Here is a 15,067-nt window from a genome sequence, read left to right on the forward strand (position 1 = left end):
TGACAAAAGATGTACCTGTCCCAGCAATTACATCCTAAAAAAGACGAACGCTGAAGTGCGCCTCTACACGCAACTACAAGGTAGTGACGTATTTAAACCGCGACAAGCCTCTTGCGGCTCTCGGAGCCCCGCCCCCCGCCTCACCCACCCGGGATAACGTCGGTTGGAATGACGTCAGTGCGGGAGGAGGGTGCGCCATTTTGAAAGTGGAATGAGAGGGGAGGTAGAGAGAGAGAGAGGGAGAGTGAGTGAGTGAGTGAGTGAGTGAGAGAGAGAGTGTGTGTGAGGGAGAGAGAGAGCGAGAGAGAGAGAGGCAGGCAGGCAGGCAGGCAGGCAGAAAGGCGGCCGGCCCATCCAGCGCCCATAGCTTCCCGATCTGGTGCTATTACTGTCGAGTGCTTGCGGTTGGTCCGGGTCGGCGTCGGCGGCAGCAGCACCCCATCGCGCTCCGGAGATCTGCGCTCTCGCCATGGCAGGTAACAGCAGCGCGGAGAAAAGACAGCATGCACTGCAAAAGCGATGGATGCAGGCGCCCGGTGTGCCCTCCCTGCGAGAGCCCGGCATCCACTTCATCATGTCCACCCCTGTGCGTTTCCCCCCATCCTCCGTCTTTCTCTCCCGCGGCTCCCCACGTTGTGCTCACGTCCAGCCGGGCCGAGGTGCCAAACCCCCCCCCCCCCGCTTGTGCATGTGTTGTTATCCATATAGATGTGTGAGTATTCATACCAAACCTCCATATTCATGTGCCTTGATTTAATGCCTGAACGGTGTTGCACGGTGTACAGCAGTGTGTATGTGTATGTATGTGGGGGGGGGTTGAGTATTTAGCCTACTCTTAACATCGGCTGCCTACGGCTTCATATACTTCCACCCCCCCCCCCAGTTATATTGTACAGGGCCTAAGTGGAAATCTCCTTTTCCTTATTCTTGCAAAACAATACATATATGCAAACGGGAGACCTGTGAATAATAATATTAGTCATCACTAGCGCCGTCCTCCAGCACAGCACAGCACAGCACAGCCTCCTGTATGTAATCGGCAGCTGATGCTGGGTAATAATATCGGATCCTCGCCCAGGGGGGTGCATTAGTATAGTGTCGTGTAGGTGCAGCTGCCCCGGAATTGAAATAGCCTTTATTTATTTATTTAAACGATGCATAAATAAATAAATAATACAGGGAGAAGGAAGATGGATGTGCCGTTTCGGAATGAAGGGTTATGGAGGGATGGAGGGAGATCGGACTTCCTTGATTTCACAGTATGCGAGATATGGAGGCACCTTGCGCCTGGTTTATGAATAGGTGATGACGACCCTCCCCCCCACCCACCCCTGACATGTGTTGTCTTTTGCATTTATATAAATAGCCAAATAAACAGATCAATAACTCTGAACGAGCGGTCTAAGACTGATCGGGTGTTAAAGATAATCGTTCACTTGATTAAGTTAGAAAACGTTACTCTAACCCCCTCCATGGGCTCCAGATGCTTTTCACACCACGCAGGCGTCTCCTCTGCCTCTGAAACTCCCAGTGGATTTATGCAAGGTGGCCACAGTCCTATGCATGTAGAGTAGATTTAAAGAGAGACAGATGTTTCTTTAGGTGTTTTCTATAAATAGTTGCAGTGAGTTCTCAGACAGGCAGTCAAAAACACCCGTGCTCCTACCATTATCGCTGTTATTGATATTATAACCCCATTTGTTATGTCATAATCGTTACATCAAAGCTGTAGCCAGTGGGCTTCACATATCTGTGTCTGCCCGTTTATAATGTGCCAATGCACTCTAGAAAAGTGGTAATGGCATTTAGAGTGAACGTGATACTTTACTCAAAACCCCCACCTGTACTTGTCATTTTTCTGTCAGCTGGACCACGGGTAACCAAGATCGGACCCTCCAGGGCTCTGAAACTCGCCTAACTTTGCTCTTCATGGCTTAACTGCTCGCAAAGTGGCATCCTTTACGTTACTTTTCCAGGAGGAGAGATCGGAAAAAGACCCAGAGCTGTTAGGATGCAGTCCTGTGCCACCCTTTTAGTAACAGCATGACGGAGATGGCCAGGCATTGCTTGTTTGCTAGGCTGCTCAGACCGTCGGGCAGTGGGAGGGAGGCTGTGCGTCTCGTTTGCCGGGGGACTCTGCACAACGCCGTTCCTCACAAACGTTTGGGAAGTTTGAAAATGGGTCGTTTCTGCCTTGCGTGACTGGGGTAGCTGCGTGCACTACCCTGGGCGCTGCCGCCCTGGGCCTGGGGCCGCTCAACCTGCAGGGTTTCACACGTGGCTTCAAATGATTGAGTGAAGGTTTAGCCTATGCTCCCCACCCCCACAGTCATGTTAAACTCCTCTCTGTACACGCAGATTGGATAACCGCATTATCTTTTCAGGGAGACCCGGTTCTGAAGCCGGTGGTTTGGATGGGAGATCGATTTCATTTTGGTTCCCTTAGATATGTCAGGGAAGCGCTGTGGTTTTCTCCTCCTCTGTGGCAGCGGATTCCAGTTTGTGTCTCGCACTGTGAAACCATCCAAAATCAGGTCAAGATCCCTTTTCTATCCTATCCTGTCCTCTCCTCACCCCCTCTCCTCTAATCTGATCAGATGTGCAAGATTATTCTTTGTTGTCGTGCAGCCTGTCCCTATTTTTCCGCAAAGGAGAGAAATACACACGTTTAGGATATTTTAAAATCGGCTTGATTGCTCTTCCTTCATCTTAATTAATTTTGATCCCAGTTTTAGATGTTTAATTTGGATTGTATTATATGATATTCAGAAATTTGCTAGTCGTGCACACACACAATCATGATCACAATCCCTGTGGCTATATGCTGTGACTGGAAGTGCAGGCATTTTCAGATGTCATCGAGCGGTTAGATGATTTGTGGGTGTGTTTGAAGTCCTGAGTTTATAGAGGTAGACTGAGGTCGACCCCAGCCAGAACCAGGCTGTCCACTTCTGCACGATGCTGATCTTGTTTTTCTTTTTTCGCCTCCCTCCCTCCATTTTTTTTTTTTTTTTTTTTTTTTAAAACAACCGGTTTTCTTTTTTCTGCACTGTTCTGTATTTCTGTGTTAAAGGTACTATGACATCTCTCCAGAATGCAGGGTGTGGATATAATTAAGTAAAAACATGCTTGTGCTTTAGAGATTTATGTGTGTGTTTTAAAACCAGAACCATTCAGTGTAGAAGAATACCTTCATTCAATACTTAATTTATTTTTCCTGGAAACTGAGACATAACACATCGTGCTGTGTAAAGCAAAGCATTAGAGTCTTGCCGATGTGGTCGCCATGTTTACAGTATGTGGTGCCTAATTCCAAGACTATGGGGTCCTTTCATGACTTTCCAATGTTGAATGGGAGCTTCACACACACAGTGTTTCTCCCCACCACTGTACGAGTGGAGACCAGTCCCATGTGAGTGTAGCGACTCCTCTCAGACCGCGGTGGCACTGGCTCTGCGCTGCTTTACGAAGGAGTAAGAATAGCAGCCCCATTGTGTAGCAGCCTGCTCTATCCTCTACCAGCCATGCCCCGCTGCAGCCTCCCATATGTGTCCGTGTGCCCCGGGTGGTGCCAGGTGCCGGAGGTGGACTTTGTCGTTAAGATTTGCATGGACAGAAGTGCCAATAAAAGTACATCCACTGTATTAGTTTTTCGCTGCTTCGTCAAGTTTGCAAAAGCGTCTGCAGATCCCGACTGTCTGTCTGTCTGTGCAACATGGTAGTTTGTTTTGAAAGCAGTGGTGCAACATTAACATCCTTCCCCCTACCCACTTCCTGGATGGTTGATGTTTTTTTTTTTTTTTAAGCATTTGATAAAGACAGACCACGCAGATAAAATGTTATCTGTGACAAATGTGTATGGGTATGCATCTAACACACAGAAGAAAATCACTCAATTCTTCATATATTTATATAAATAAACACCTCCAGTCATTATTCTAGAGTTCAGTCAGCTAATTTAAATCAATCACACCTTCACAGTTTGTTCCCCCCCGCAATATGAAGAAACAAAATTCTCAGACACAGCCTACACTGCGAGTCTGTCACACCTCGCCAGAGAAACCGTTCCTCCGAGTGCCGTGAGAATGGAGGAGAGAGCGAGGAGGAGAACATCACTATCTGTATCAATAATATATGAAATTGCATTTGAAGCTGACTGTTCTGTCTGTCTGTTCTTCCCAGGCGCCGGCGGTGGTGGCAATGACGTCCAGTGGTGTTTCTCTCAGGTTAAAGGTGCCATCGATGATGACGTGGCAGAAGGTAAGATCTCGGACCCTGCTCTCACTGTGACCTTAATGTGTTTTTGTGCTTCGAAATTTATAGCGTTTGACACCGAACCTGAGCTTGTTAGCCTCTCTCCGATGCAGGGAGTTCAGTGTTGTTCAGTGGTTGTCTTTTTACTTCCAGATTTAAGGGTTTGTTTTTATTTATTCTGCTTTTATTATAATATTATGCATAATTTATTGTCAAGGGAGTAGGGATTTCTCATGCAGTCGCTTGTGGTTTTGAAGCATTGAAGTTTGCGTGCGTGAGCGTCGAACACGGCACACAGATGTGGAAATGACTCTCATGCTTGGGGGGGGGGTCCTGTCTGCTGGCGCTGTGCAGTGTGGCGGACACCACCAGAGATGCTAAGGAAGGTCATGGTGGGTATCGGTGATGCTTGACTTGCTTGTTGCGTTTGCCTCAACAGGGAGTGTTTGACGACTATCTGAAGATCTACAACTGCTGTTGTATTGATTTGAAGCAGGTTTGGGATTGAGTTGGGGTCAGGTAGAGAGAGTGCATTGCAGAGCAGGGGTAGTAGGGGTGGATTTGAAGCTAAGGGGTAGGGGTATTAATAGGCAGTGAATTGGGGGATGTGTGCAAACTGGTTGCAATTATTCTTATTCAAACCTGAAGTCTGTGGGACTCGAGCAATGGCCGACTGAAACAACTGGCAGACATTTGCTCTGGTCAACTGATTTGACCTCTGCAAGGAAAGCAGCAAGATTGATCTGGGAAATTTAGCAGGGGGAAGCTGGTGATTTACTTGGATCGATAATAATAGTTTTGCCCTTCCCTGGTAATGCCCACAGCAAGAGCAGCGCAGTGTTGGCGTCCCCAGGTGCTGGGCTGTGCCAGGGTGTGTGGGTGGGGCGCTGCCGGAGACCGGGTGACAGGGTTGGCACTGAGGTTTGTAACAAATGAGGAGAGAGAGAGAGGGGTGAGGGGAGGAGGAAGACATTTACAGCATTAGAGAGGGAGGGAGAGCGAGAGAGGGGCAGGAGAGGCAGGGCAGAGACTAAGGAGAGTAGGTGAAAGAGAGAGGTTGGGCTGGTAGGGGCACCTCTCTTGGCATGCTGTCCTCATTGTCTGCTGTGCAAGCAGTAGCTGTGTGTGTTGTACATCATGTGACAAAAAAATAATACAGCTGATTTGCCAAGTCATGATCATGTTATTTTATTATTAGTTTTATTTATTTATGATTGGTTGGTAACCTCTGGGTATTTGTACTTTGAAACATTAAAGAAAATACAGATTTGTCGAGTCAGGAAGTGGTTACAGCACTTATTTTTAATGCACTTTTCTTTTTAGTGCACATATTGGTGATTTATTTGTTGATCATTACTAATGTCTGGCATTTTGTGCCTTTCGTGGGCGCAACAGGACTTTCAAATTCAAAAACTCCTGTGCAGCTAGAACGATCCTTGAGTTATGAAATGTAACAAATCCATATGAGTTGGATATTGTTCTTTAAACCCATAAGTGCCCCCTCAGCATTGGATTCCTGCGATGCTTTGCTTTGCTTTTTAAACACCCCGTCTCTTGCCTGTTGGGTGCTTTTCCTCTCGCTGGCCAGGTGTTGGTTTCTATATCGCCCTGCGGTGTGGAGGTGGATCTTGTTAAAGCCACCTGGCAGAAACAACGGGGACACAATTCTGTCAACACACTGCCAGCTGTGCTTTACTTGACACAGCACCGTGGCCCGGTAGCTCAGGTTGCAGCTGAAGGGACCGGTGTGGCCAAACAAGGGGACGGCCAAGTGTGAGTGTGTGCAGTGTGGAGGTTCGGGGTATTGTGTGGGGGTCGCAGGAGGCGAAGCAGGTGAAAGTGGGCTCGCACAGGTTGGTTATGGTGGCGTCTTGGTGTGGGACCAGCTGTTGGCATGTTGTTGGTGTGTGATCATGGAGCAGATAGTGTGTGTGTGTGTGTTTCCCTCTGCCCTTTGTTAGGGAGCGGAATTGTGTGTGGAGCAAACTAGATCCCTTCTCTCCTCTCTCGGGCACGTGCCCAGCACCCGGGCTATCGCTGCCCCACACCAGGCCAGTGCCAGAGCTGTGATAAGGCCTGGATTGTGTGTGGCGCACAGGGGAAGGAGGGGGCAGCGGGGCACATCCGTAGAGCCCTGACAGATGGGGCTTTGACAGGGCCGGCGCAGGTGTGAAGCGTAGACAGCTGGGGGTTAAGAGAGAAGTCCTCCCTCTGCCCTGGCCTGTCTCTCACAGATGCAACAATTGGTTTGAGTAAGAATACGTCTGTTCAGATTTCTTCCACTTTAATTAGATAAAGTAGAGGGGGATAATTAAAAGACAATTTAGATTTTCCTAAGGCCTGCATAGTTGGCAAGGTTGCGTTCGTTCTTGAGGTCACAAGGTCACATTCTATGACGCTTTCGGCACTTTTCCGAACATGACAGGTGTGGCTTTGTATTTATAAACCGTTTAAAATTGCCCCCCAGGAACGCACCTTCTTGGAAAAAGATCGAATCCTATTAGAGTCACTTGGCACAGCCGAAGTCATGGAAGGTATTTGACACGGTGATGTGGTGCGTATGATGCCCATCGGTCACCTCGTGTGCCCCCCTGAAAGTGGTGCGCTATGATGAGACTCCCCTTGCCCAGCAGTTTGATCCACAGCTGGTTGTGGGCGTGAAGCCTACAAGCCATCCGTGCTTTTCACTTTGTCTTTCTGCTGACATGGTCATGTTCTCTCGCGCTTTCTCTGCCCCCTCACCCTCATCCCTGCCGCTGTGCTCCCTGCCCCCTCTCCCCGGCCCCAGGGAGGTTAGCACTACACAAAAGACCCCCCCCCCCCCCCCCCCACCTCCTTTCTCCCTCTATTGTCCTTCTACTTCACTTGGCAACAAAGAGTTAATGCCGGCCTGCCCTAGCCTTCATGAGAGTGAAGTGTGTGGGATTGTGGGATTGTGTGGAACGGAGAGGGGAGAGTTTTCCGAATTGTGCAGATTCAGAAATAGCATGCCCCCTCACCACCCGAGTCTTAAGCACCATCACAATTTTTGTTAAAATCTCTGCTCCCTGTGCTAACACGCTTCAGATGTCAGCTGTAGGTGGCCAGGTGCTCTACTGCTTCATGTGGGAGATTTGTGGTTCAATCCCAGCCTCTACCCTTCTGTACACCCAGCAGTGCAGTGACTGTGCAGCGGGTCAGTACAGTGCAGTAGATGACTGCAGCAGTACAGTACAGTGCAGTATACTACAGTCCAGACAGTGGCCCTGCAGCCACAGTGCAGTATACTACAGTCCAGACAGTGGTCCTGCAGCCACAGCAGCTGATGCACGACTCGTCCAGGCTTTTGAAGTGCTATCTGGTTAGTTTTAACAGACGCTAGAAAAGGGCACAGTGAGCACAACCCCCTCTGCACAGGGACCCTGAGGATGTATTCAGACCTACTGCATGTGCACAATCCCTTTTCATTCTAGTAGTCTTTATTTATCTCTTTCTGCTCCATGTACTGTTTTCTCTGCTACTCCTGCATGCTCTCACAATACTGGTGATTTACTCCCCCTCCCCCCCACCTCTCTCTCTCTCTCTCTCTCTCTCAATTCGTACCCGTTATATGCAGTCTGATATTAATCATAAAAGGTTGAAACAAAAAGTCAATAACCAGTTTAAGCCAAAAAAGCGCCCGGGCGCTCAGGCGGCTGCTGTGAGTCTCGCGGTGGTGATATCCGGCGTGGCGTCTGGCAGATGTCTGACTTGGCCGGGGCCGTTGCTTGTGTGCAGAGATTACATAAGGCCTTGGGCAGCGACAGTGTGTGTGCGGAGGCTCAGGTACAGAGGATCAGGGCCGGAGATTGCTGTACTGTGTGTGTTGTGGGGTGGGGGGGTAGCCATCAGACACCTGTGTGGGAGGGTAACAGGATGTGCCCCCACTGCGTGGCTCTGTGGGGAAAAAGCCATTGGGTTTTCAGGGTATCTATCTGGCCATGCAAATGAGACCTCATGCAGGCACGCATGCAGAGAAGGCAAATCACGCCAAACATGAAAGGGAGTAGGCACCAACCCAGTGGGAGGCAGTACAGGTCTGTTCTCAGGGGGCCATGCAGGGCCTGAGGCAGATGGTATTCATCAGTAATTTTGGACTGTATTATTCTTATTGCACTTTTGTATTGCTCTTATATCCTGCAAGTCACCCTGGATAAGGGCATCTGCCCAAAAAAAATATAATAAAGATCTTGTAAGATAATGGTGTTTTAAGATTTGAAAAATTGTGAACTTAAGATATCGAGATATACACAACCCACTTTCCTGGCGCTAGCTCCCACTCGCGGTGGCGTTTTCCTCCTTTTGGGCCGGACAGTGTTTTAAAATGGGGAAGTTTGTTTATCGATTGGCGTCTGTTCTAAATTTTTCAGGAATCCACTCGGCAATTCTATCGTTTGAAAATTAAACGAACGGTGTCTCTTGTTTCCTTAAGTGCTTTTTTGAATGCATTAGGGAAGGTCCTGCTCCCTACACTGGCCCTGGAAAATGGTGAGCGCTGAGCAGCTGCGTTAGGGCTGTGTTTAGTTTTTGTATTAATCTGTCCCAGCACTCGGGGTACCTGACCTGGTCATGTCTTCTCTCCTGCCTCCTGCAGCTGATATCATCTCTACGGTTGAGTTCAATCACTCGGGGGAGCTACTCGCCACGGGGGACAAAGGCGGCCGAGTGGTCATCTTCCAGCAGGAGCCAGAGGTCAGAGGTGTTCCCTACCACTCCCTTTAATCTCCGTGCAGCACCCCCCCCCCCCGATATCTCCCCTTGGCTTCTCTGTTGCTCTCGCTCTGGTTCACCCCTCAGTGCTTCCTGTGTAGTTCACTCTCTCTCGCTCTCTATCCCCTGCACTCTTCCTCTCCCTCACTCTCCCTCTCCGTCGCTCTCAGAACAAGAGCCAGCCCCAGTGCCGGGGGGAGTACAATGTTTACAGCACGTTCCAGAGCCACGAGCCGGAGTTCGACTACCTGAAGAGTTTAGAGATCGAGGAGAAAATCAACAAGATCCGATGGTTGCCCCAGAAGAACGCCGCGCAGTTCCTGTTGTCCACAAACGGTGAGCGAATCATGCCAAGATGTAATTGAATGAGTACGTGATGACTCGGTTCAAGTGCCACAGGAGGAGAGAAGGCGTTTGTGTCCCATGCTCTCATTTCCGTAAATCCCCTCCCCAAGGATTCCAGAGTCAAGGAAGTGATCCGCCATTACAGTCTGACCCGTTGAGGATGTGCAAGAAGCAGAACAAAGATAATCAGTTAGGTTCTTCCTGTCGGCACTCCTTCCTCCATCCTTCATCCTCAAGTCATTGTCTTATGAGTCCAGCCGCCCGGGGAGCCAGCGCTCTCTGCCCAGCAGGGTCCACTTAATCGGCTTTGGCTGTTTTCTAGTCCTAGTGGAGCAGACGGAGAATACTGTGGACTCTGGGTCTCGGTCTACAAGGGTGTTGAGGCCTTCCTCATACTGTGCTCACCTGACTCGACTCGGCCCGGTCCAGGGATGCGGTCTTATTTTGATCTACATTTGCTGTCAGAATTTGAATCCTTCGTTTTAGTTTCGTAGAATTTGTGCAGGATTTAGTTTTCCTCTGTTTTTGTAAGTGGTGTCTGTGTCTGTCTGTAGAACGCCGCATCTTAGTAATTAAACCATATAGGCCTACACTGCCTAAACTGAAGGGTGTTTGCTGAGTAACTTAAGAGAAACGGCGTGTTTTGCAGATAAAACAATCAAACTGTGGAAGATCAGTGAACGAGACAAGAGGCCAGAGGGGTACAACCTGAAGGAGGAGGACGGCCGGATACGAGACCACTCTGCGCTCACAACACTAAGGGTAGGGAGAGGGAGAGGAAAAACTGTTTTTATCTCTGTCCACGTGCGAGTCTCGCTATTAACCCCCTGCCCCCGCCAGGTCCCAGTGTTCCGGCCCATGGACCTGATGGTGGAGGCCAGCCCCCGGCGCGTCTTCGCCAACGCACATACCTACCACATCAACTCCATCTCCGTGAACTCGGACTACGAGACGTACCTGTCCGCCGACGACCTGCGCATCAACCTCTGGCACCTGGAGATCACCGACCGCAGCTTCAGTATCCTCCACATCGGCACCAGACTGTAGGCCGGGGCCTCTTCGGCCGTGTGTGCGCGCTCCTGCGTGTGCGAGTGCGCTTAGCCGTCTCCCGTCTGTCCCTCTGTCTGTCCGCTCCGGTTTGCCCTTGACCCCCCCCGCCCCTCAGACATCGTGGACATCAAGCCGGCCAACATGGAGGAGCTGACGGAGGTGATCACAGCGGCCGAGTTCCACCCCAACCAGTGCAACACTTTCGTGTACAGCAGCAGCAAGGGCACCATCCGGCTGTGCGACATGCGGGCCTCGGCGCTCTGCGACAAGCACTCCAAACGTCAGTACCGCTTCCTCTTGCAGCGAAGCGCAAAATAAACGAGCCGCTTCGGTGTTTGTAGGTCAGAGAGACCCGTTTCCGAATCGCGTTTCACTTTGTTTGCTTGCTTCCCCCCCGTGGCAGTGTTTGAGGAGCCGGAGGACCCCAGCAACCGGTCGTTCTTCTCGGAAATCATCTCGTCCATCTCCGACGTCAAGTTCAGCCACAGCGGCCGCTACATGATGACCAGAGACTACCTGTCCGTCAAGATCTGGGACCTCAACATGGAGACCCGGCCGGTGGAGACGTACCAGGTCAGGAGAGGGGTGGGGGACTGGGAGGGGGCAGCGAGGGGAGAGGGTGGTTGTAGAAGTGAGGAGCAGTGGGAGGAAGGGAGGCAAGAGCGGACACAGGGGAGTGAAGGTTTTGGGGGGAGAGAGGTGGAAAGGATGGAGAGAGGCAGAGTGAAGGGAAGGAGAGATGGAGCTCTTGCCCCTGCATGGGGTTTTCTACGTGCTCAAGGCCAGCAGGGGGAGCCCAAGGACCAGACTGGCACGGTAGAGGAATAACCGAGGCCTAGACCAGAACAGCTCCGCCCTGAGGGCCTATTTGCCAGCAGTAGAAAGTGACCTCTGACAGTAGAACAAACCCCGGTCGGGTACAAGTGTATCACGGATCGGTCCAAGCCGTGATTTTTGTCCGGGCCGTAGTCTGGAAAGGGAGCGGCTCGATCTGGGGTTTGGAGATTCTTTTCCCTCCCCTCTTTTCCATGGCTCTGGTGCCCCTCGTAATTGAAGGTCTGTGGTCTGGGACCTCTGTCACTTCGATGAAAAAGCTATTTCATGTTTTCCTCTAGAGTGTGAACGTGTCCGTCTTGCAAAATAAGCCGACCGTGTTCTCCCGGGGCAGGGAGATAGGGGCGGCCATTTTGAGTTTTGCCGTTGCTCTAAAATAAGAACTAAATCTGCAGTTTGTAGGCAGTTTGGGTTTGTTGCTCCAATGTTCATCTCATTCAACACTGATGTAAATGCTCTCACCCCCAGGTCCATGAATACCTCAGGAGTAAGCTGTGCTCACTGTACGAGAATGACTGCATCTTCGACAAGTTCGAGTGCTGCTGGAATGGAAACGACAGGTAAGACTGACGGACTTGTTGCCCTTCTTTGCTGTGGTCTTTTCTCTGGAAACTTTGCCTTTTCTGAAATCCGAACGGAATATAATTTTTAAAGCTGAAAGATCAGTTAACCCGGAGAGTGGGAGAATACTCGTTCAATACACTGGGCAGAATCTAGTGGCTCCCCACTCGGGCAGAGCATTGGCCGATTCACAGCCGCTTTCAAGAAGTGAGACGCCAACAGCTTCCACTGATCTGGTGGATGTGTGTTTTTGTTTGCATAAAAAAAAAAAAGAGAGAGAAACAATTGAACAAAAATAAAGTAGCTGGAATTGGCTGCTTTGCCCAAGAGACACACATGGTCATATTTACAAAAGGGTTCATTTGTATTAAAAGATGAAAAGCAGTCACCCCATGCTGAGAAATAAACTAAGAAACCCAGCATTGAATTTGCATTTGATCGCCTAAATTAGAACAAAGTTTTGTGTGACTCTTCCAGCTTCTTATTTTTAATTTGATTTATTTATTTCTCTTTGGCAGGATAAGCAGGTATTAACTTCTAGCATGAAGCGTTTTCTGACTGCCCTGAGAGGTGCCCCTAGGGTGTGAAACGGGTCACGTGGCCTATTGGCTGACAGTTTATTGGCTCCTGAGGTGTTGATTTGGCTAAGGGAGCTTCCCTGGACTTGTTTGGCTGCTCAGGTTTAATATCAGCAGTGCACACTGGGCTCTGGAGAGACCGTATCACTGTGGCTCTTTATCTCCGCCAAGCAGTGTGCGTGCGTGCGAGTGGGATTAAGTCCCTGGGGGAGGGGAGGGTTGTCGGGCCAGGGCATGGGAGTGGGAGTGGTGTTTGGGGTGGAGGGAGGTCTCTTAGTCAGTAGCATTGTTGCAGGAGAGAGACGGACAGATAGTGGGACACACACAGACACAGAGATCTAAAGTTTGCATTGGGTGGTGTCCACTTATTTATGCGTTTTGTTCATTATTTCCAGTCCCTTTACCCCCGTTGTGCCCTGAGATGCACTTTCTGCTGAGGTTACAGTTCTGATCAGGAAACCCCACCCCAGCCTCCAGCAATAAGCCCTGACCACACCACAATCGGGCTGAGAAATCTGTCTCATTCTCTCTCTCTCTCTCTCTCTCTCTCTCTCCCCCTCTCCCCCCGGCAGTGTGGTGATGACGGGCTCCTACAACAACTTTTTCCGGATGTTTGACCGCGGCCAGAGGAAGGACGTGACACTGGAGGCGTCCCGCGAGAGCAGCAAGCCCCGCTCGGTGCTCAAGCCCCGCAAAGTGTGCGCGGGCGGCAAGCGCAAGAAGGACGAGATCAGCGTGGACAGCCTGGACTTTAACAAGAAGATCCTCCACACCGCCTGGCACCCCCAAGACAACATCATCGCAGTGGCCACCACCAACAACTTATACATATTCCAGGATAAAATAAACTGAACTGAGAAATCCCCACAAAGAGTTAAAAAAAAAAAAAAAAAAAAAATTAAGATAAAATAAACCCAAAACAAAAAAATGACGACAACGATGATGATGACGACAACAACACAGACACTACCCCTTGCCCTCCCCACTGCCCACTACCACCACACCTGCCTTCTCCCCATCCAAAAGACAAACACGCACGCACACGCACACACATGTGCAAAACATGTCAATTCCCCTGCCCCCCACTCACACACACACACACACACACTCACCTCCCTCCTTCCCTCTCTCTCCCTTCCCCGCCCTCTGCCTCCCGCAGCCCGAGCGAAGGTGCCCAAACTAGAACCACAACGCTAGAACTAGAAGCAGGATCCAAACTCCAAAACGAAAATATTGAACCAATCTTAATTAAAACTTTTTTTACAAAACCTTAGAAACCCATAGTCTTCTCCATGTGCCCTTTTGTTTTTGTTTTATATTCCTCTTTCTTCTATCATTCTTTTTCTAAATGGAGCATGGAGGGGAAGGTGGAGGGGAGGGTTCTTCATCTTTTGTGCCATAATCATTTTTTGTTTTTTATCACTGTGTATTTGGGTTGCGTGCAGGCTCTCCGTGAAATCTGATACCCGTCACCTCTCGGCTTCCCCCTCTCTTCCTTCTCTCTCTCTCTCTCTCTCTCTCTCTCTCTCGCACCTTCCCCTAGTCTTGATGCTTTGCAACGTGGTTTGTCGGGTTGTGTTAGCTGTAGCCCTCCTTCTAGGTATTATCCACCCCACACTCGTCTCTGCCCTGAGAGTTGTTTAGTTTTGTTTTCAGGATAGGGGGTGGCAAGAGGAGGAGAGGGGAGGAATGCATACCCTGTGCCAGGCTCTTGAATGTCTCATGTGCCCACCGCTCTTTTTTTGTGTTGGCTTGCTTTTTTAATTTGCATTCACAGAATGTGGAGATGTAAGTAGTGTGCAGTGTTATGTTGTCACAAATTGCAAAGTAGGGTGCAGGTATTTGTGTGTGTATGTGTGCATCCACATAGACATCCTGCCATTAAACGCGTATCTTTGACACCCTTTAATACGTACACAACATTACACCAAGCACAAAATGGAGCATGCACAAACCCAGCATTGTCTGGCGTTGTAGAGGGCTGATGCTGTGTGGACACCATGGGCATGCATTATGGATTGTTGTGGGGGGTGCTCATTGTATTATGGCAGGGCTCGGTGTACATGTATAGTGTTTTCTGAGGCTCAAAGAAGTGAAACTGGGATGGTCAGGTGCACTGTAAGTCTGTAAAATCAACTATAGTTTTATGATTATAGGTGTTTTTTGTTTGTCTTTAAATTCATTGCAAAAACTCTAGATTGATTTGCACAGTAAACATTTGTTTCACGGTTTAATTTCTTTTTTTTTTATATATATAATTCTGTCCTGAATGAGATTCTTACATTCTGATTTTCCACTTTATGATCCATTATCTAAAGACGTTCTTCATTTTGCAATACGTGATTCTGTATCACTGTCGGGAAAAGAGAGTTCATTATTTTCGCTTCAGTTGAGCTCTGGCCAACAGTGGCAACACATTTTTGTGGGACCGTGATTGTGTAGATCTGTACGATGTGTCAGATGCCATGGTGTCTGTGTCAGTGCTTTCTTGAGAATGTCCCCTCCTGAGCTTGAGAGTTGCTTAAAATAAGTTCCAAACGCTACGGTTTTTAAAATTATTATTCCGGGTTCTGTTGACCGAAACGTAAGCTGGTGCAGACTGGAAACCTGGAGGAAGAGCTTGGTGAACACAACCTTTTATACATCTAGGGCAGCTGTAGGCATCTGCAGCACTCCCTTTCAGATGAACTGCACATCTTAGTCCCAAAATAAAAGCA

General features: G+C 49.3%; 1 protein-coding gene across 1 annotated transcript; it reads left to right on the forward strand.

Annotated features, from left to right (window-relative positions):
- The first annotated feature begins 184 nt into the window (after window positions 1–184).
- LOC136759286 (serine/threonine-protein phosphatase 2A 55 kDa regulatory subunit B alpha isoform) lies at window positions 185–14,584 on the forward strand. The gene is made up of 10 exons (XM_066714206.1): window positions 185–476; window positions 4,183–4,260; window positions 8,867–8,964; window positions 9,153–9,318; window positions 9,977–10,089; window positions 10,168–10,345; window positions 10,493–10,657; window positions 10,781–10,950; window positions 11,680–11,771; window positions 12,923–14,584. The coding sequence occupies exons 1-10, from the start codon at window positions 470–472 to the stop codon at window positions 13,200–13,202; spliced, it is 1,347 nt and encodes a 448-aa protein (XP_066570303.1). The 5' UTR covers window positions 185–469; the 3' UTR covers window positions 13,203–14,584.
- Window positions 14,585–15,067: the final 483 nt, after the last annotated feature.

The sequence above is a fragment of the Amia ocellicauda genome, chromosome 9 (genome assembly GCF_036373705.1).
Source record: "Amia ocellicauda isolate fAmiCal2 chromosome 9, fAmiCal2.hap1, whole genome shotgun sequence".
Lineage (NCBI taxonomy): Eukaryota > Metazoa > Chordata > Actinopteri > Amiiformes > Amiidae > Amia > Amia ocellicauda.

Bases quoted from the DNA above. Each gene is read 5' to 3' on its own strand.
- LOC136759286 (XM_066714206.1), top strand. The intron at 8,965-9,152 runs GTCAGAGGTGTT...CGTCGCTCTCAG, and splicing joins TCTTCCAGCAGGAGCCAGAG to AACAAGAGCCAGCCCCAGTG. The intron at 10,951-11,679 runs GTCAGGAGAGGG...TCTCACCCCCAG, and splicing joins GGCCGGTGGAGACGTACCAG to GTCCATGAATACCTCAGGAG.